At 35.5% G+C, this 24,065-nt stretch overlaps 1 protein-coding gene across 1 annotated transcript in view; it reads right to left on the minus strand.

Moving 5' to 3' along the window:
- The window catches only part of Snr1 (SWI/SNF related, matrix associated, actin dependent regulator of chromatin, subfamily b, member 1), a 286,904-nt gene that overhangs the window by 249,608 nt on the left and 13,231 nt on the right, over window positions 1–24,065 (minus strand). Inside the window, exon 2 of the mRNA XM_090391621.1 lies at window positions 19,430–19,535. Coding sequence (XP_090247747.1) covers window positions 19,430–19,535 — 106 coding nt within the window. The remainder of the gene's footprint in view (window positions 1–19,429; window positions 19,536–24,065) is intronic.

Here is a 24,065-nt window from a genome sequence, read left to right on the forward strand (position 1 = left end):
CACTTGACCATTCTGTTTAATCTGAGTCTCGGGTCAGGGTTAGTCCAGAGGGGGTAGAAAGAGGGGAAAATAGTTCCACTGCATAAAGGAGGTTCCAAGACTGCTGTTGTAAATTACCGAACTGATTAGCATATCAGGAATCGGTTGTCAAGGTCTTGGAGAAACTAGTCAAGAGAAGAATACAGGATTGGATAGATGAAAACAGGATACTGTATGGGGGACAACATGGTTTTGTGAAGGGTGGATCATGCCTCAGTAATTTGCTCACATTTCATAACACAGTAACGACTGAACTGGATAAGGGTAATAGGTTTTCAGTGATTCTACTGGACCTTGCCAAGGCCTTTGACAGGATACCACATGGAACTCTAATCAGTAAACTGGAGCAGATGGGGATGGATATAGGGTTGGTGAGATGGATAGGAGGGTGGTTGATGGAGAGATACCACAGAGTGGAGTCCAAAAGACGGCTTGTGACTAGTGATGTGATGCAGGGTTATGTTCTTGGACCACTACTTTTCGATGTGTTCATTAATGATATAGGAAAGGATCTGAGAGAAAGTGTTCACTTGTTTGCTGACGATGCAAATTTGGGTAGAGCAACTGTGAGTGCACAGGATTTCAAAATTTTGCAGGATGATTTGGATAGTTTGGAGGACTGGGCTAAGGAAAAATGGATATCAATTTAATGTGGCAAAGTGTAAGGTTATGCATTTTGGAGTGAAAAGATTAGCAGCAGTATGTCACATTGGTGGAACTGTACTCCAGGAGGTTGATGATGCCATGCCAGGGATTTGGGAGTGTTGGTGGATAGGGGGTTGAAGTTTAGGGAGTACATTGCAAAAGTGGCTAAAACAGCTCATCAAATCAGTTGGTTACTGAAAAATACTTTAACGAGCAGAGACAAAAAAGTTATTGTTCCTCTATATCGAGTCCTGATAAGACCCCATCTGGACTAGTGTGCCCAGATATGGGTGCCAGGGTTTCTTCTTGATGGGGAGGAGGTGGAGAGGATTCAGAGACGAGTGACCAAGATGGTGGCAGGTCTGTGGAATGAACCTTAGGAGAACAGATTGAAGATTTGTGGGTTGCAAAAATTGGTTATAAGATTAATCCAGAAGATATTTTTGAGAATAGGGCTGGTAGTAGGAGGACTAGGGCCATACATGGAAGCTGGGCAAAAATATGGTTAACAGGGGTGTTAAAGCTAGGTTCTTTCCTTGGAGAGTGGTAAATGAGTGAAATAAGCTGCCAGAGTCTGTTGTGGGTGCTATGACCATGAATGAGTTTAAGGTGAGGTATGATAGATACTGTGTGAAAGATGAACAGTTGTTCTTGACATGATGTTAGGGCCTCCCTCGATGAGTCTGTTGACTCCTTGGAGTTGCCCATAATAATAATAATAATGTCACAGAATTAACTGGAAAGGCACCAAGTCCCTATACTGCACCAAAACCTGGTTTGAAAGAAAGTTTGAAGAAGTCTGTGAAATGCTGAAACATGATCTAAATCTAAACAAGAATGATGGATTAATAATTGAAAGAATCTGGAGGATCCATCTTCAATCCATATAGCATCCAGAACTACAAACAGAAGAGAAAACTTTAACATGAGAGGACTTTAGAAATTGTTTAATATAGTTCTGCTATAAAGTGTATTTTTCCCCAACCAGAGGTCAGGCTAAGGCAAACAATTAACAAAGCTATTAAAAGTTTATTTTTCACTTGGTTAGACTATAATAAATTAAACTATAATAAATTTAGTTTAATCCCTTATCCAAGTGTGTGCAAACAAAGTTTGCACCTGAAAATATCTTCAGGACTGGGGTAAGGTAGTAACAACACCAGGCAACTCGCAGCAAAGGTGGAGCAAGCTAACATCACTCCTATCTCAGTATCTCCCGTAATGAAAAACACATCTCCTTATGGAGATGTATAATTTTATGCATTGAGGGAAGGGCCACTACCCAGACTAGTTTCGACCTTTATTGAGGTCTCTTCAGTGGGAGCTAGGCCCAGAGGTGGAGATACCAGGCAGAAACAATGGCAGGTCATCTTTACCTATAGCAGTTGCCAAACGGTGTGCCACCTTTTTATTAAATTACTTTGGATTTAGAGAAAGATGTTGAAAGTTTATTTTTCACTTCGTTAGACTATAATAAGATGTGTTTTGCATTATGGGAGATACTGAGATAGGAGTGATGTTAGCTTGCTCCACCTTTGCAATGAGTTACCAGGTGTTATACCACCTTACCCCAGTCCTGAAGATACTTTCAGGCGCAAACTTTGTTTGCTCACACTTGGATAAAGGATTAAACTAAATTTATTATAGTCTAACCAAGTGAAAAATAAACTTTCAACATCTTTCTCTAAATCCAGAGTAATTTAATAAAAAGGTGGTACACTGTTTGGCAATTCCTATAGGTAAAGATGACCTGCCATTGCTTCTGCCTGGTATCTCCACCTCTGGGCCTGGCTCCCACTGAAGAGACCTCAATAAAGGTCAAAACTAGTCTGGGTAGTGGCCCTTCCCTCAATGCATAACATTATACATATCCATAAGGAGATGTGTTTTGCATTATGGGAGATACTGAGATAGGAGTGATGTTAGCTTGCTCCACCTTTGCTGCGAGTTTCCCGGTGTTGTACTACCTTACCCCAGTCCTGAAGATAATTTCAGGCACAAACTTTGTTTGCTCACACTTGGATAAAGGATTAAACTAAATTTATTATAATTAACAAAGCATTTAGATTCATTTTACTTTTGGGTAGGGTCATGTAGTTTATCTCCTGTACATATATATGTTTTCCTGATGATGACCTCAACCTCAATACAGAGGTTGAAATGTTCAATATTATTTTTGTAATTATAAGTAATTATTCCAACAAGTGTTTTTGTCTCTATAATTTCTTTACTATGAATGCTGACCACCATGTAACCTTAAAAGATAGAACTAAGAGAGTCAACTAACAAATGAACATCGATAATTTTTTTCCTGCTGTGGCACTCTGAATTAAGCATATGTTAGAGTTTGTCCTTTCTAATTTTACTGCTATTTAAAATGAATTTTATCCAATTTTACATTCCAAAAGGGAATGCAGCAATAGATGTAAAGATCTCAAGGACAACTGTAAGTACTGTGAGCTTTTCAACAAAAAAGATTTTTTCTACTTTAACATAACATTGCTCAAACAAGTGCCTGTGCACTATGTATAGATATGTACGCAGCATGGAGCAAAGATAGCGGAAGAAAAGCTAAACTGTTATGAATCTCGCTAACTCTGACAAGCCAGGTGTTGTTTAGAAATGCCACAGCTGCAAGCTGGAGATTATGAACAAGAAAAAGAGCCTTCAATGCGATTTTTGCTACCACTCAAAGTCCTAATTAACCTCACCCAGCCATTCTTTTCTCTCCTGTGCCTCCTTTCCATTAAACCATTTCTAAATATCCAAAAGCGCATGGACAGCCTAGAGCACTACCTTATGTTTGATAATACAGGAATACCTTGTATAGCACAGTTTTGAACAACACGGGTTTTGGTCTAACACGGTTTTTATTATTACACTTATCATTATTATAGTAACATTGTCAACACTGACTGGCGACTCCTGGGCGCCGCAAGTGACATTCGAGAGCCACGTTTATGCAGTAGTTATTCGATTGGCTCTCACATAGACACGTTCTTTCCCCGCAGCATTTTATTATTTACGTTAATATTAGTGTTTAATATTTTTTATTATTTAAGTATGAGTGAAAAGAGACAAAACAAACAAGACACTGTTGGAGCAACAAAAAAAACGGAAGTGGTTGACATTAGAGAAGAAACTTGAAATTATAAAATGTCTAGAAAACTATCAATACATTAAAAAATTACTTTGGAAATGCAGGAAACATGCATCTCACATGGCAGCCATGCATTCTGGTCTCTAGCCAAAGTCATTGGTCACAACTTCTGCCCAACACTGCTCCCACCACTGTTTCATCCTGATGGCTCTGCTGCAATATCACCAACAAACAGTCAAATTTTTCCTGGCTTTCTACCTCTCCTCCAATTCTTGTATTGGAGGAGAGGTAGAAATTTTGGTAAATGTTCCTCCAACCATTCTACACTGAATGTCTACTGTGTCCTTTAGCCAAAAAAGAAACCAGGAAAATTTTGCTCAAATTGGATACCAAAAAGTCTCCTGGCTCCGACAGCATTCCTCCAACTGTCCTAAAGGTCTGTGCTCTAGAGTAGACTCCCAACCTATCCCTATCGTATTTTTAAAATATGATACAGATAGGTTGAATATGAGCTTATTCCACTGGTATCCATCCAGCAGTATGGAAATTAGTTAATATTCAACCTATCCCTAAAAAGAGAAACAAATCAATACCTTCAAATATACTGTCCAATTTCTTTTACTCTAGTTCTTTCCAAAGTAACGGATAGAGCTATCAACACTCAACTGTTTTAAACTATCTTAAAGACTCTCAGCTAATATATCACTGCAAGTATGGTTTCTGTCACTGTTGGTGAAGTGGTGATCTACCGACTTATGTCATCCACATCTGAACAAATACCATGGAAAAGTTTAGTAAGTCCCAGTGGTTGCTGTTGTTAACTCCAGGGCTTTTGACTGAGTCTGACACAAAAGCCTGTTAAGTAAATTCCAATTCTTTGGTCTATCCTCTGATTCTGCAGTTGGCTAACAGCTTTCTGACTGGATACTCACTTGGGTGATGGTAAAGGGTTACTTATCTTCTAAGTATACAACCAAATACAGGGGTCCCACAAGACCTGGTGACAGCACATTGAATTCCTCCCTTTCATTTGACAAACCCAGTAGTGCACAGATCACCACAATCTCCAGACCTTAACTACCACCTTAAATCTCCAAAACATTCATCAGTGGGATAAATTAAAGATGCCAAGAAATTATATTCTTGGTTTCATCCTTTATCCAAGTGTAAGCAAACAAAGTTTGCACATGAAGTAACTTCATGACAGGGTAACTTGTTTATAGAGGCTAATGACTTTACATCAATTGCCTTAATATCCTATAATGCAAAGCACAGCCTTACAAACATGTATAATATTATGCTATGCCGATGAGACCTCAATAAAGATCGAAACTGGCCTGGGTAATGGCCCTTCCCATAATGCATAGCAATGTACATGTTTGTAAGGATATGTGTATTGCATTATGGGATACTACGGCAACTGATGAAAGTCATGTCTCTATGTACAAGTTGACCAGTCATGAAGTTACTTATGCACAAACTTTGTTTGCTTACACTTGGATAAAGGATGAAACAATATAACTTCTTGGCATCATTAATTTACAATATAATCAAATGGAAAAACTTTCAACATTCATCATTGAGGTTTAGATGATCTTGTCAATTTCAATGCAAGCAAAACACAACCATCTTATTTCACACAGAAAAAAATTCTCCTCTTCCAGCCTTACTTCTGACAACACCCAAATCCCCCAATGCATGACGAGATTTATTTTCTTGGGATAACATTAATCTAAAATCTCTCTCTCTTGGCACAAACATATTACAAATATTGCCTCTAAAAACGTTTTTTTTTGTTTTTCTTTTTTTACTCAAAGCATCAGTAACTCCAAATAACTTTCATATTGATACAAATTACGAATCTGTCCATGCACTGAATATTGCTCTCCTAATGGACTCTACATAGAAAAGGGCAGTCACACTGATCAATGATCCCTCGCTTGCTAATACACTTCACTCTTTGCCATCTTATGTCTTAAGAAATACAATCCACATCTATTCAAGATAAATGTGAACAAGTTCCTTCTTGTCCATCTACAGCACTAGTGTACTACAGGCTGACCAACCTCTCATGGATGGGGACCCCATGATAACAATAAATTTTTATTATTATTATTCATACCTACTTACTTGCATTATATACATGTGTATATATCAGCATACAAATCTTTTCACCTAAGTTATGCATGGTAATCATACAATGTAATTAATTGTAACTGTAGTTATACATCTGCAATGTTATCTTATGAACAATGAACCTTTACAATTCATTCTGTACTAAACATCTGTACAATTTGGTACAACAATTTTGTATCATTTTAATTTCACTTTTTATTACTTTGCAGAGAAATGACATATTTTATAATATTATTTAGGCAAGAGTACTTTAATTTCTTACATTATACATTTCACTTTATCTTAATAAATAATTTATACTACAGAATAATAACAATCACAGTAATCATTTCCAAATATAGTTCAGTTACACAAGATAGATATCATTACATGTGCATGCTACATTTTATTATATACACATTTTTTCCTTATTATCACACAGGCTATTTACATTTAGACTATTCACATATTATATTTTTGGTTTAGTACAAAATGTTATATAATAATTTTGCATACATGCATACACCGTTTATTTTATATATACTAAGATACGGTAACATTATTTAGTGTCTATAGGAATTAAATGTACAATTCTGAATATATTTTTATTTATTCATATTATTTGTTTTAATAAATATACATTTCACAGAGAGATTATTATTATTATTATCATTATTATATCTGCACAAAACAACATGAAACAAACCTGGCATCTGATCAATGAGATGCTAGATTTTGTTCCCAACACCACCGCCTCCGAAACCGTAAAACACAGCTTCATGAAAGACGCAAAACCTATCCAACAACTAGCAAATGACTTTAACCAATACTTTGCAGACTCCATACAAGAACTTCAGAGAAATTCCCCCCAATCACAAAACGAGACCCTCCACATGGACCACAATCAAAACAGACATTATGGTTCCCAACCATAAAAGAAGCAGAACTTCTCTCTGCAGCACACCAAATCAAACCAAACAAAGGCCCAGGAATTGATGGTATCAGACCTAAAGATATAAAGCAACATGCAACTAGTTAAGTCCTATTCTATTAAAATTAACAAATAAAATATTTAAAACAAGACAGATACCAAGTATGCTAAAGACCGCCATAATCACACCCATATACAAACACGGAAAAAGAAATTTAATCAGCAATTACAGACCCACAGCAACGTTACCAATTATCAATCAAATTTTGGAGTGGATCATACTGAAGAAACTCACAGCATACACTGAGATCTTTCATATTATCCTTAAAACACAATATGGTTTTTAGAAAAATAAGGGAACAACATCTCTCTTGGAAGACTTTACAGACATAATTAATACCACCTTAGACAAAAACAAAATTGCCATGGTAGTCTTTATTGATCTAACTAAAGCATTCGATACACTTACAAATCAAACCTTGTTAGAAAAGCTGAGGCATGTTGGAATAGATGGGCCTCTTCACAGGTTGTTTACAAACTACCTTCAAAATAGAAAGCATATCACACGTATCGGGTCAAACCGAAGCAGAGAGCTACCAGTAACCTGTGGAGTACCACAGGGAGCTGTACTCTCCCCAACTCTATTCAACATTTACACGCACGATATTAATCAGTTACCACTCAAAGGTAAGATATTCCAATACGCAGACGATACAGCAATAATATCCATCCATAATAACGCAAGCATAGCCCAAACAAATATGCAACATGACATAAATCTGCTCATAGACTTGCTCACGAAAAACTCCATACACCTAAACTCAGAAAAGACAAAATTAATGATATTCAGAAATCCACTGACTCGACCAGTTGATAACAAATATATAACCATCCAACATCCACTTTCCAACACAAAAAACACACAGAACAGCAAAACCACTACAATCACTCAGGTTGAAACAATACAATACCTTGGAATTTACCTCGATGCAGATATGAACTGAAATAGCCATATAAAAATCTACACAACAAACTCCGAACAATAAGTGGCAAACTCTACAGATTAAAAGACATAGTTCCCATACGCCTAAAAACACTAATATACAATGCACTATGCCAAAATATACTAAGATACGCTATAACAACATATGCTTTCTGTGCACTCTACAATTGTATTAAATAGATTAATGTCGCTACAGTACAAAATGATAAAACTGACCTTTTGGGAACAAAGAGAAAATAACGACCTTATATACATTGCAATGTCAGAACACAAAATACTGACAGCAAAACATTTATGTCACTATGCAGCTTTGCTAAAACATTATTTCGATGCCAACTACAGGACAGTCAGAAATACATACCGTATAACAAGACCTCAGACTACTAATTAAATTACACATAAATACAATAATTACTACGGAAAGGCCACGTGAAACTTCTACATCCCAGACATGATAAACAAATTACCTTTTAAATACAGAAACCTTACAAACTACAATAGCCTGAAAAGAGCTCTAAGGACATACTATGAACAAGAAACACGCACTCAAAATACCATACAAACTTAATGAAACACAATTTATTCGTTCAGGCTTCCAGTTTAGTGACGCATCAATACATTCCAAGTTATTGTGTGTGTGAGTGCGCGCGCGCGAATTTCTCAATCATAGATTTCGTAGCTTCTCAACACAGCAAAAAAAAAAAAAAAACAATAAATAATAACCAACTGGTGTCATCCTCAGATAAGCTTACACATAAGCTTCGAGGATGAAAGCAGAGAAATTAGTTCTCATCCAAGATGTATCATATGTAACCAAGTGCATGTAATGTACGTATCACATATCACATGTAAACCAAAGTGTATAATGTATGTATTATATGTAAACAAATGTATGTAATGTAAGTAATGTATCATATGTTAAATGTAAGTAATGTATCATATGTTAAATGTAAGTAATGTATCATATGTAAACAAATGTATGTAATGTATGTAATAACTGTAACAAAAGTATGCAATATAGAGTGATTATATCCATTGATATTATATATATAGAGTGTAAAATTGCAAAGAAACATCTGTAATAATCATCATTATGAATATTATAATAATATATGTTGTAAACAGTTATTGTTATTATTATTATTTAAAAAAAAAAAACTTTATGTACAAGAAAGTATTTGTTATGCATAATTGTCTTCATATAATGTATATAATTTATCTGAGAAATAATAAAAATAAATAAAAATTTTTAAAAAAATAAAATAAAAAAATTCAGGCTATTTCAATTATATGGTGAACACATTCACAGTTCTGTTCAAAGAATTCAGCGTTCAGTGAATAATAGCAATATTAATAACAACTATGATCATAGATTGAGGATTAGTTGAATGCAGTGGGCTAATACCATGTACTTTGAAGCTAGGGTTAATTTTTATGAAGAGGGTGGGATTAGCACACACACCATTTATGCTTTTTGGTATTTTTATGAATGGAATTTTAGGCATTGGATGCTGGTGATTTGTGAAGTGTAGATTATTATTATCTCAAAACCCCATGGAGTCAAAGACTCATCTAGGTTGTCCTTTTGTTATACACACAGCTCACCATACTGCACCTTAAACACACTCAAATTCTCTGCAGACACCACACTCTCAGGAAAGGCATTCCAATCATTCACAACTCTGAATGCAATAAACCTGCTTCTCACTCCCCTGCTCACCTCCTTATACAGCTTCCAGGGATGACCTCTGGTTCACCCCTGATTTCCCACCTTTTTCTGTAAAACCTCTCCAACACTGATCCCAAGACAACCCCTTACTAACTTGTAGGTCTCTATCATATCACTTCTCTTACTCCTATCCACTAGACTCTGTAGATTGCATCTTCTCAACCTTTCCTCATATTCGACATTCCAGAGATCAGAAACTACTTTAGTCAGTCGCCTCTGAACCCTTTCCAACATCTCTTCATCCTTTTGAAAACAAGGTGACCAAATCTGTGCAATAAGTCATGTGTAGCCTAATCAAAACCCTATACAATAGAACAAGAAATCTCCTTACTTCCACAAGTCAGTATCCTCTACACATTCAGAGAATTCTTTGTAGTGTCCTCAATTTTAGCAATGTGTCTCCTAAATATCACATCCTTATCCACTATCACCCCAAGATCTCTTATTTTCTCCACCTCCAACAATATATACTCACCAAGCATAAATTCTAAATCCCATCTTTGTTTCCCAAATTTTAAAACCTTATTTTGAAACACTGAGCACACATCCCCATTTGCTCAATTTATTCATGTCTTCTTGTAAGGCAACAGCATCTTCTCTACTCTTCATAGCTTGTCCCAACTTTGCATCAGTTGTTAAGCGCCTCCATGGAAGAACGATGGTATGTTGCGCCCTTTGATCAGAAAAGGCCTAAGTTCAATTCCCGTCATGATGAGAGGAATCTTCATATGGACTTTTTCAATGGAAAGTGAGTTAGCCAATCTCATTCGATGTTAGCAGGATTTTTTCTCCCAGAACTCGAGTTTTTCATCCCACCTACAGACAAATCGGCCCTTCAGAACACACACACAATTTAAAGATAAACAATACTTGTTGTGGTGGTGGGCAGTAGATGGCGCTGATGTAGTTGATTAGTAGTAGAGTTTCAGTGTAGTGGTGGAGATGGAGAGCTGTACAGTAGATGTCCTCCTGCGATGAGTCTTCAGACTCCTTGGAGGTGTCACGAATAATAATAATAAAATCTTCGCCAATATCATTAATATATAGGTTAAACAGCAATGGCCGTAAAACAGACACATAAGGTACACTACTAGTGACTTATCTTCTGGGATATTGTTCCCCCCCATACACAACTTGCTGATACCTATCAGATAGCCAATCTCTGATCAGATGCACTAATCTAATATCCAATCCCATCCGCTGTAGTTTGGCTATTGACTTATCATGTAGTAATCCAGTGTTTCTCAAACTTCAGATATACGTGTACCCCCTTCTTAAATTTTCATTATTACCAAGTACCCCCTAATTAATTAAAAAATAAACTCATTAATTAAAATAAATTAATTAAAGATAATAAATTAATATAAAATATTAATTAAAATATCTATTTTATTTGAATTTACATGAACATATAAATTCAAATAAAATAGATATTTTAATTAATATTTTATATTAATTTATTATCTTTAATTAAGTTCCAGATGCAATATCAACGTTACATAAGGAAATTTAAAGAAGCTACAAAGGCTTAAAATACCAATACAATGCAATAAAAATCGAGGATTAATCCTCCACCAAGTTTGGTCAGCTTTAATAAAAAATATACCTCAGTCAGACCTCGGACATTATGAACGTGAACAACAGAACGTGGCATCATCCAGCAGTTTAAATTTCAACACTGCTTTGAATCTGCATTCTGATTTTTAATTTTATGAATAGTCAGACGGCTACAACTGTATAGCATGAACTATTACTAATAATTTCTCTTTTCTTTGTGTTTTAAACTTTAAGTTACCTGTTACCCCTTAAGATGTAAGTTAAACGATTTATGAAACTTGTCGAGTCTTTTATTAATTCATTGCGTTTTATATAGCTTATTAAAAAAAAAAATGTGGTCCAATTACCAGAATATACCATGTGAACTTCTAAACCACAGAAACCTCCACTTACAATATCAACGTTTTCTTGTTGCTTACAGCTCCTTGTATTTGCTATTTTCTTTTGGGGGGTTTTATAAATCCAATCTTTAACCAATGATCCATACGTAAGAATTTGAAATCTAAAAAAAAAAAAAAAAAAAAAAAAAAAAAAAAAAAAAAAAAAAAAAAACGTATTTACTCGAATATAACTAACTTTTTTTCCCAAAATTAAAGCTAAAAAAATCATGTTGCGAGATACGTGCGGGGATTTTTGGACACTAAAGTTTTCAGGAAAAAAAACTGAAAATGGTGCAACATACCAAGAAGCTCCTACTCACTATCACTACTTTTGGCACCGAAAACAGTTTCTTTCTGTGCATCATCAAAGTCATCCACCCAAATAGCGTCATCTTCTTTCCCATTATTTCAAGCAAAAATTACCAGTAATTTACAAAACTTGAGATACGTAGAGCAGCGAAGAACTGCATATGATTGGTGTGGTATTAACAAAAGATCGCGGGAACCAAAGACAAATTAGCATTTCAACAGTTGAGTTGAAATGCTAATTCCCTTCAATCGAATTCAATAATATCTGAAACACATTCACTATATATTTCTTAGTTTTAACACGTTAACGACAGGGTGGTGTCAAGCAAAACCATATGTTCCACCGGCAACATATGGTTTTGCTTGGTTATACAGCAGTTTCTGTTGGAGAGGGGATGTGATTCATTAGTTAGTGCCGTTTCATGCCGGTTGTCTCTAATTGCACTATCTGTTGAAAAATATGATGACTGCTTTAATTATGCATAGTTGAAAATTGCCACGTACCCCCTAACGACATTTCGCATACCCACGGGAGTACACGTACCACACTTTGAGAGACACTGCAGTAATCTATCAAAAGCTTTTGCAAAATGCAAGTATACTACTGTGTATCCCTCTCCTCTGTCTAAGGAAGCCATCACCTCATTGTAATAAGTATGTAGATTACTAAAACATGACCTCCATTCAGCAAATCCATGCTGTCCATCAAAGATAACACCACTGTTGTCAACTCAATTCTGGATCCTAGTTCTCACCAGCTTCTCCAACAACTTAACCACAACACATGACACAGGCCTATAATTTGATGCTTGAGTTCTATCACCCCTCTTATGAAGTGGCACAATCTTGCCCTCCTTCTACTCCCTTGGAACTCGACCCAATGCAAGACTCATATTAAAAAAAATATGTCAAGGCAGATGTCAACTCCCTGGCACATTCCTTCAGAATACGTGGTGTAAAATTCGATGTAGCTTAAAATTACCAAAGCACTTTACACCGAATTTTACAGAGGTCAAGTCCCATGAGAATGTTGTAAAAATAACCGTGTGTGTCTCTGTATATTTTTTGCTAAATATTAATTTAGTTAACTCTATGGGAAATGACTATATTTACTGTTTTAATGTCAAAAACAAAGGCAATGCTTTGCCATTGGAACTTTGTATATAGCCATGTGTAAGAGCACAAGAAAGTTGTTTACAGTTATGTGGATGAGAAAGTTGCTTGCGAGCTCTGCACATAACACCTTTAAAGTTAGTATCTAAGAGTGCCGCTAGGTTTAAAGAAGTTTCCACTAGCCGGTAAAATATGATCAAAAGAGTGCACGGAGGAGAACAAAGTGCAGGTCGAACTTAAAAAAAGATGAGAGTCATGCCGCTTTTCTTCAGGGTTTACTACCCTTAGTGCAAGATCCTGAGATCGCAAATTAAAAGGGGACTGAGCTGAGCATGAGGGGCTTCCAGTCATCAGCAGAAGAAAGGACAGTCAGAACCAGAGGAGGTCGGAACAAGAGCAGTCGCGGCAGAGAAAGAGGAGAGGCAAGGCCCCAGTTACTAAGCAGGACAGTCCAGGTCCAGTTGCCGAAAGAGAGGAGAGCCGAGATCCAATTGCTGAGAGAGCAACGCAAAGCACTGTTACCGAAGAGAGCCAGAGCCAGTTGGAGGGTTACAGTCATCGGAGGTCGGCAGTTAGAGGCACAGTCATGGCAATTAGTAGCAGAAGTTCCCGAAGTAGGATCCAGAGGAGAATTTGCCCGTATGCTGAAACCTCTTGCATGTGCTATTCAAGTACTGCAGATTGCAGTCCAAAAGCCCGCCAATATCCCGACGTGATACAGCTGAAGCAAGACACTCGTGAAGGAAGCCTAAAACTCCAGATGAAAGAAATGTCAGAAAGACTTTAGTGTAAGACTCTTGACTAAATGTGCGACACAGCCTCTGTAAGTTCCATCCTTTTTGTCATTTTTCTCTTATAATCTAGGAGATATGTTATATGTGGACTGTTAAGAATTAGTTTAATTGTAATAAGGAGTATCCATAAGAGTGTCAATTGGCATGTTAGAAGTCGATATAAAATTTGTAAAAATAACTTAGCAGAGAGTTGGCTAACCTCTTTACGAGCAAACTAGAAGTTTAATAAGTTGAATTTGTAAGCAGAGAGTAAATAAGTTTTTGAGTTAAAGAGATTATTTAGTGTTGAAGTAAAAAAGGTTCTAATTTTATGCTAAAGATTTTTTTAGATGGTAGAGAAAGTAATCTCCCTGTCATTTGATTCATGTATATTTCACATTAATGTAAATAAATGTGTTTTAATTATTTGTTAAAAGAGTGCTGCCTGATCCTTTATCTTACAATGCACTGTTTCTAAAAATAATCAGACTTGTGAGTGGGAAATAACTAAGGCATTAAAAGCGCAGTTTAATAACTTAAGAACCACGACTGTTTATGTAAACTTTGTTGAAGTAATTCATGTTAGTAGGAGAGAGAGATCTACCAGATGTTTTATTGAGTTTTATGCCGAATATTGATATATTGGATGGTGCAGTCTTACAAATAAATTTTCCAGTGTTCATAGGCATACACCTAGTAAATACGGAAGGTGGATAAACATAATATGCAGTAGAATAAGTGAGAAAGGTTACAAGACAGAAAGCACGCACTGCTAATTAGTATAAAGAATAGAATAAAGACATTACAATAACGCATCAGACAGTACATTATTACAGTGGTGATATATTATCAAGTCCCACAGTCTCATTAACATCAAGTTTGCTCAATTTCCCATACACCTCTTGCTCACTTACAGTCAGTCTCTTCTCCCCATCATGAAACTACTCTCAATCTCTCCATGATGTCACATGAACTAGTCATTAAGTATCTCCACTATATCTTCCACAGCAGTTTTCCATCATCAAATTCCTGCCATGTACCCTCAAGGGGTGTACAGGATATGATAGTACTACATGAAAAAAATTACATCATTACTAACTTCCTATCTACAATTTTCCTCCAAATCAGTCTGTTACTTGTCAAGACTCCAACATTATCAGATCTCATATTTCTATCGTCTAAGGCACTTTGTACCGTATCAATCCACCTATATCTTGGTCTTCCTCTGGGTCGTTTTCCTGCCAACCTGGCAGAGAACACTTTTGCTAATCTTTCTTCGCCCATTCTGTTTAAGTGACCATACCACCTGAGATTAGCTCTGCTAACGCATTCCTGGATGCTGACAATGTCAAGTTCTTTCCTAATATCCTCATTTTTAATATGATATTGCCATTGATGCCATCTGTTCACACCTCTAATCTTTCTCAGGACTCTCATATCTGCTGTCTCTAGTCTTTGGTCAAGTGTTTTACTTCTGACCAAGCTCTCAGGTCCATAGGTTAAAACTGGTTTGAACACTGTCTTGTATACAGCTAATTTAGTGTTCCGACTAATTTCTTTCTTATTCCATATGAATTTATTCAATGGACTTCCCACCCTTTGCTGATTCCGTTATCTATTTCTATATTTAATTTACCATCTTCACTAAAAATCGTGCCTAAGTAGCTGAAATGTTTTACTTGTTCCACAGGTTCTCCATTCACATCACAGTTGACATTTTCAATGATTCTGCCTATTGTCTTTGTCTTTTTATTGCTGACCTTCATACCATATCTATTGCAACAATTATTCAATTTAGTCAGAGAATCTTGCAGACTTGTAGCAGATTTATTTAGAAGTCCTTCAATTCTAACTGCTGACTTACAACTCAAATAAAGACTAAGTATTGCTTGATATAATGCCTCATTTCCTTATACCATTTTCTCCAATCAATGTCATCCTTCCATAATCATCCTTTTTTTGCTGACTATGTATCAAAAGAACTCCCTAGGATTCTTTTTGGGTTCATTAGCTAACTGCTGCTCATACTTCACTTTTGCTACCCTTACCAACTAAGTCACCCTCTTAGCCTGGTCTTTGTAATCCTCATGGAATTGGTTATTATCACATCTCTTATTCTGCCTCCATAATGCCTTTTTTCTGTGTATCACATGCTTAATCTCTTCATTCATCCATTTCACACCTACCTTATTTAACCTTCTGACCTTTGGAATACATTTAGACATTGCTTCTACTAGATAGTTCTTGAATATCTACCTAGCTGCATTGATCTCTTTTCCAGCTAACTCCTCATTCTATGCTACACCTGCAAGCTGTCTCCTAATCACCAGCCTTGTAATTCCACATATACCCTTTTCTCACAGAGGTTCTCACACTGTTGGCAACCACCCAGGTAATCACTTCATGGTCACTCACCAACTGGAGGTTGATTTGACACCTCATTTATAATTACATCCTCTGATGAGATGATCAAATCCAAGATCCTCAATCCTCATGTGCTCTGTTAGTTACATATTGTCTGAGGTAGTTGTCCCTCAAGAAAATGAGTTTCTTGAAGGTACTTATCCCTCAAAAACTCAAGAAACTCATTTTCTTTACTTCCAGTTGCTATCTCATCATCCCAGTCTATATTGCCCATAATGATCACCCTTTTCTTATTTGCTTGGCTAATTTGATTATACATTTCGTAGTTACTACCATCCACATTACCAGGTCTACAACAACATCCAAGTACTTCATTCTATTCACCTCTATCACACACCATACTGCCTCAAAACCACTGGCACTATTTCCCTCTTGCATCTCTACTTTGTATGGACATAACTCTTTCTCTATCATCAATAGCACTTCCCCTCTCTTTTTACCCTTTCTATCCTCACAAAACACATATCTTCCATTTCTATTCCTGTCAGGATGTCGTCCTCATTCAACCATGTCACACTTATTTCAACAATTTTTGGGTGAACAGACTCAATTAATGAAACCATTTCATTTGCCTTGTTTCTGGAACTTCTAACATTTATATACAAACTCAGCAGCTTATTCCTGGATCTATAACTAGTTCCACTGATACCACTTATTTGATATAACTTCTCATTGCTTAACTCGAGCCATTTCTTTTTCTCCTTATTCATCTTAGAACCTTATTCAAAATCAACTGTTTTCCCTTAATCCCAGGTCATCCCCTTCCCTTTTTGTCTACGCATCATTCACATCCCCACTCATGCTGCACACTTCATTCATTTCCGTGTTAATGGTATATTAACTGTGTTGGTATAGCTTCCAGAGTTCATGTTTTAATATTCTGTAATTGTCTGAGTGTTTAAAATTCTGTGGTAGTTATTCAGTAGCTTGGGTATGAGAAGAACCATATGAGTTGGTGAAGAGTCTAGGAATGTAAACAGTTGTTGTGGGTCATGTTATGCGATATGCATCTCTGTTGTTATGATAGGTGTTGTTGAAGTAATTCCATAGTAACATTACGTAGTGTTTCAGATTTTTAATGCTCAGGATTCTGTATACTGCCATAATCAGCTCAGTTATTGGCTGTTGTATATAAGGCCTCCAAATCACTGTTGAAACAATTTTCCTAAGTAATGTTTCTAATTTCATTAAATAGCTGTTTGGTGTGTTTGCACTAACTGTTATACCATACCTGAGTAGTGATTCGCTAATAATACAGTATACAGCTTGTAATCTTTTCAGGTCAAAAAGTGTAACTCAGGATATCCACATTGTTTATCTACTACTGACCTTCCAAAATCATCAGAAAACAACTGAATATAACCATCAAATTTTTCTCAATATCATTAATGTACAAATTAAACAGAGAACCCTGTAGCACATTATTAGTCATCTGGTTTCTCCTTGTTCTGCTGCACCATATACTACCCTTAAATGTTTGTCTGTCACCCACTCTCTTATTATGACAGACTAATAAACTGAGTACAATAAGTTTATCAGAGTAGCCAGTGTTCAAAGAACAAGATATTAATCCCTGTGGGGGGGGGGGGGGAGAAGTGGATTTTGGCATTGTGACTGGCTACTGTCCAAGTGTGCCAACATTGAGAGAATTCAACATATTTAAATGATAATATAAATATTAATAAGAAAATATGCACTTTTTTGCAAAACATTTTCAAACAAAATATTTATAATCAATAAGCAATAAAAATTTGAGAAATTATTTATTTTTTTTAATATAAAGTTCATTTTTTGTAAATACCGATTACCAGTGTACACAAATGAATACTTTTTTTTTTTTTTTTGTTATAGCACAACTATAAAGTCCGAATGAATGTGCCTTTCTTTCATAAATGAAAAAAAGAAAGGCGCATCTGACTTTAAAAGTCACATTGAAAAAAAGAGAATGACAAAAATGCAAAATTAAATAATTCAAGAGAATTATGTACACAGTTCACATTTTGCCTGAAATTACCACAGACAAAAAATCCTTCAGGAGTTTGGATGTGATCAGCATTCAGCGATTTAAGTAGCAATGCAATACTCTTTCCACTGCATGGGTACATCTATAATGAAAGCCATCAAATTTTGAAAGTAACTGCCATTGAACAGAAGAGTAAAAGGCAGGCAATTATTTTCTGGATGGACAAGTTAAGAGTGGACAGAAAAAAATAGAAAACTGTTTCCTCCATTTTATTTAAATAATTAAATAAATAATAAGAACATATTATGTTGAATTAATCTACTTAAATATTTTCCTCTTTACACTTTCAGATTGGACAAATAAATAGGACTAAGGACTAATTTTGATGTCTGAGTGCAAATTGTTTGAATTTTGGATACAGAATGAAAGGATGGAACTATATTTCTAGACATGAAGAAAATTTGATATATATCTGTGACAGGGAGGGAAGGAGTGATATCAAGAGATGCCTGAAGTTGGGAGAGAATACCAATTAGTAGAGATAAGGAGGTGGTTGTATCACTGTATAGTGCAATGATCAGATCACACAGGACCTACTATGCACAAGTTTGGGTTACAATTTCTAATGTGATAGTCTAGAGATGTGACTGAGGAATGTGGGTAGCAGATAAGTAAATTGCAGAATTGAGCAGATAATAGAAAAGAGATGATATGACAGACTAAGTTACAGAATTTTACAGAATTAATATGGAAGGGATTATACATGGAATGAATGATAAAAATGAGAGTCCATTCCTTCCTGTAAATTGTGTAATAAGTATGGGAAGGAGAAGTGATGAATACATTTTTTATGTAAAGAGTGGTGGATAAGTAAAGCATACTCAAAATGAGCAGTGTGAATGAGGGTTGAATACAACAGATATGTTGCTGATGAGGTGAGACCTAATTAAATGCAAACCATTTTTGAAACACTTATATAAATTCACAATCATTGGCATGGTCAATTCACATGAAAACACAAGGAAATAAGTGAATAATATTTATTTAAAGACCATATATTTCAGCTCAAAATTACTGGCCATCATCAGTAGCAACATTAGTTCATTACAAGGAAGAACATGAACAATGGATTGATTTGAAAAAAGTGAGAGCCTTGTGATGCTATACATGATGTTATACATTATGTATAACATCATGTGACTCTCGCTGTTTCAAATCAATCCATTGTTTGCATTCTACACATGGCTTTTAAATAAATTTTATTCACTTATTTCCTTGTGTTTTCATGTCAACTAAAGAAACCTTATAGCACAAGTATTTCTTAAAGAATAACATAAAAAATGTATACCCAATGAAGCAATTTTACGTCTTTCATCTACAGTTACAAGTCTTCTCCACAACGAAGGATATCTTTTATATAAAGATCCTCGAAACATGCGCAAGTAATTTCCAACCTAGAGAGGGGGCAGGAAAATCAATTTTTAATTGTCTGCAATTTAAGCCACTGCAGCAAATGTTTAAAATTAGCTGAACTACTTTTTTATGAAAAAAATAATATTAGCAAAATAGATTATATAGCAAAATTGAATGCAACTATTTTACTATCAATATGTTGAATCAGATTGGCATGTTTTAACCACAAGAATCAGTCTAACATGACTTAGAATTACTGTTATTGCTGGCTGTGTTATACCTAAAGATTGCGACTGTTGGATCGTAACTTCTTCTCAATCACGTTTTATCGTCTTACAATTCTCTCTCTTTAGTATTTAACTAGTTGTAGGCTGATATATCAATCGAATATGAAGAAAATTTATATTATACTGCACCACTCCATATTCTGAATTGCAAGAGCAATTTAGATAAATCAACCTTCAATTGTATCAGGTTATCAAAAGCTGATTTTAGGCCGAGGTTTTTATTCTTACTACATAGGATTCCTGCTAAGATTCGTATTATTTTAATGAGCTGTGCAATGAAACAATCAGGCAAATACAAGATTCAATTCAAATAAAATTATTTAATGCAGTGTCACATAAAATTACATTATAATACAGTATTCCAACAGGGACATTACAATTAAACGAATACAAAGCTATCATAAAGATTCTAGTATACTACTCAGCTGAGCTTAAACTTTATAATTAAAGATTATATTTAACAGATCTTATCCTTCTTGTTACAAAGGACTTCTATCATAACTTTGCTCTGATCAAGGTTACATTTCAAAACATTTTAAATATCAAATCAGTTCAAGATATTCACAAAGAATACAACTCATGAACCATCAGACATTCACATGTAATTCCTTAAGCTCAGTCAATCAATTTTAGTTCTTGTAAGTTCGAGATTCCTAAATTACATCAAATAGGCTTCACAGTATTCTCGTTCAGTCAATGAACACTATATTCAATAATATAGCATTTATCACTTGAAGAGGGAAAAGTCTTAGCACATCACACATTAAATCTTGACCCGCTGAATACAGCAACTAGGAACAATATACTATCGGCAGAATTAATTTTCATTACTTCTCACTAAGTATAGCAAAGATAATCTTACCAGGATATAGCTTCATCATATCATAGGGAGATCGAACAACATTTTTAAAGTCCTTGCTGACTTTTACTTTGTAATAACACAGACTCAAAGAATCTTCCACTTCCATGAATGATTTATAGACTCGGGAGAATATAATCTTTATGTACTTGGTTTAAGTTATCTACTTATTTCTTTGTTTTCTTATACATATTAACCTATTTCTTGCACTATTTCACTGCTAGGCATTAGGAAGTTTTGGTAAAAATCCAACTCAGAAAAAGGTAAGTTAAAATACCAAGCGATTCCTGGTCCTTTAAATACCGTTTTCGGCACATCAAAATTCCCTCCAGTCTCCAGCTACCGTTCTCTATACTCCCCTAATCGATTCTCTTTTTTACTTTCGTTTTCATATCCACTCCTTCCTTGTTCTCACCAGTTAGGCTCACATCCAACTTTTTTTCCCTTGGTATATAGTAGTTCACGCTCCAACACACGCTAGGAGAAATTTGCATGTTTTCTCACAACAACCAATCAAATGATATCACAAAGAATTTTCTGGATATATTAAAATAACAAAATATTTTTATTATTTTTTTTTTAATTAATCTAAACCATTAATTAAATAATCCTCTGCTTTGAGACCTTTTAAGAAAGCTCTGCTTAACTTATTTATAAGGATCTTTATGGGATTATGTCACGAGCTTAACAGTATTTGAAGTAACAGACTAATAAATAGGTCCTATTAACAGACATCCGATTACTACACTTACATAAACTTCTGTGATGTGAATACATCTGAAAAGTATTCTGGATTAAGTCACATTAAAAACTACTGCCTACTGCTCGACTAGTTCTGCATTCCTTATGGCACACTTATGAGATGGTGCCAGCTGAAAAGAGAAAGTGTAATAGTTGCCTACCCATCCAAAAATGGCCATTGACTCTTTTCCCAAATCCTTAATTATTATTAACATCTAACTTCCATGGAGACATACTCATTATGGGAGGTATACAATATCACACACACAAAGCTCATCCAACCATGCCTTAAACTGATTCAATGGGTCTACATTCACAACACACTCGGGCAATTCATTCTACTCTCCATACAAAGAACGTGCTCCTCATTCCACTGTTCACACCCTCCTTATACAGAAAGAGGGATGGCCTCTTGTTCTAGCTTGCCCCCCCCCCCATTGTATGAAAAATTTCTTCCATATTAACCTGAGAACAACCACTGATTAACTTATATGTCTCAATCATATTCTCCTTCTCCTCCTATTCACAATGCTTTGCAACTTATCACATATACTGTGACATATTATTATTAATAAAAATAATAATAATAAAAGTATATCATGGTGACAATGATATACTAACATATCATTGTCACCATGAAAACCTGGTGACCAAATCTGTCCACAATAATTCATATGAGGCCTGCCCATCAAGGCCTTATACAATGGACATATCTGCACATCAAGGTCCTCTTCATCATTTCCATTATCCAATGTAACAACTTCTGCAATGTAGCTCCTGAATTTCAGTTCCTTATCCACCACCATTCCCAGATCTCTCATCTTCTCTACCTCCTTTAAAGTTTCTCCACTATATATATGTAAACTTTGCATCCCACTGTTGCTTACCATTTCAGAAACTTACACTTTGCAACACTGAATTGACAGTTCCACTTACCTGCCTATTCATACAATCTATTCAAGTCCTCCTTTAAGGGCATAACATCTGCTTGACTCTGCCTTGCTCTCTCCAATTTTGCATCATCTGTAAACAATAGCATATCACAAGTTAAACCCATCCCAATATCATTAATATACAAATCAAACAATAGTCCCAATACAGACTCAAGGTCTACCACTTGTAGATTCCCTCTTTCAGGACACTGCACTCCCATATACAACTTTCTGATACCTATCTGATAGCCAGTCACCGATTCAACTTGCTAGTCCGTTATTCAATTCTGTCCATTTCAATTTATTTAACACCTTGTCATGCGGCAGTTTATTAAAAGCTAATATACCACTGTATATACATCTCCCTTATCTAAGACATTTGTCACCTTGTTGTAGTACATAATTAGTAAAACACGATCTTCATTTCACAAACCCATGCTGATAACCACAGAGAATACTGCTGTTATTAATCCATTTCTGTATCCTAGTTCTCATGAGTCTCTCCAGTACCTTAAACTCTGGATATACAGATTAGTTTATAATTTGTAGCCACACCTTATCACAATCTTCATGCAGTGGAACAATTTTTGTTCTTTTCGCTCTCTTGGAACCTGTACTGTTGTACAACTCATTAACAGGACAGTCAATGCCACTGCCAATTCCCTTAAGACACGTGGTCGTATGTCAAAATCCAATTGCCTTATTGACATCAAACTTATTTGTGTCCTCATATGCCTACTGCTCACTCACAATTAAGCCATCCTGTCCTATTTCCTTTACACTTGTTTTTCTAATGATTTCGCTGTGATGAGGATGAAACACATCATTATAAATTGTTCACCAAACAATTTATAATGGTAAACAATTTACAACTGTGTCCTCCACAACAGTTGCCATTGATGGAATTTTTCAACATGGGTTTACTAAGGGAAGGTCATGTTTTAGCAACTTGCTCACATTCTATAACAATGTTACCATTGAACTAGACAGGGGGAATGGATACACCATGATACTTTTGGATTTAGCTATGGTAGATTGTTGCATAAATTGGAGAAAAAGGATTATACAATATTAGCATGGATAAGAAGATGGCTGACTAACAGATATTAAAAAGTTGTATACGGGAGATCTGAGTCTGCAAGGAAAAAAGTGGTGTACCACAAGTATCAGTGCTTGATCCACTGTTATCCAATCTGTACATTAATGATACTGGGAAGGATTTCACAAGCGATATACAACTATTTGCTGATATGCAGAACTTGCAGAATGATTTGAATAGGTTGGAATTGTGGGCATGGAAAAATGGGTGTCAGTTCAATGTAAGTAAATGTAAAGTCGTTCACTTCGGCATGATTAGATATCTGGATTATGATTAGATAGATTAGATATTGGTGGGATTATGCTAGAAGAAACTGATAAGGCTAGGGATAATGGAGTGTTAATAGATAGGAAGCTGAAATTCAAGGCGAGGTAGCAAAGATTGGAAATACAACTCAAAAGATAATTGCAATGCTGAAAAGAACATTCACATATAAAGATAAGGATGTCATTTTGCCTATTTACGAGGCCTTGATAAGACCTCATTTGGACTATTGTGCACAGATCTGGTCTCCTGGTTTCTGTTGTGATTCTGATATACTGGAGAAAGTGCAAAGGAGAGTGTTAAAAATATCAGGATTATGGAATACTGATTATGAAGACAGATTGAGAATTTGTAGACTGCAGACACTAGCAAACAGGAAAAAGAGGGGT

This window comes from Typopeltis vanoorti, chromosome 4, assembly GCF_054136105.1.
Source record: "Typopeltis vanoorti isolate ZY-2024b chromosome 4, IOZ_Tvanoo_1.0, whole genome shotgun sequence".
NCBI lineage: Eukaryota > Metazoa > Arthropoda > Arachnida > Uropygi > Thelyphonidae > Typopeltis > Typopeltis vanoorti.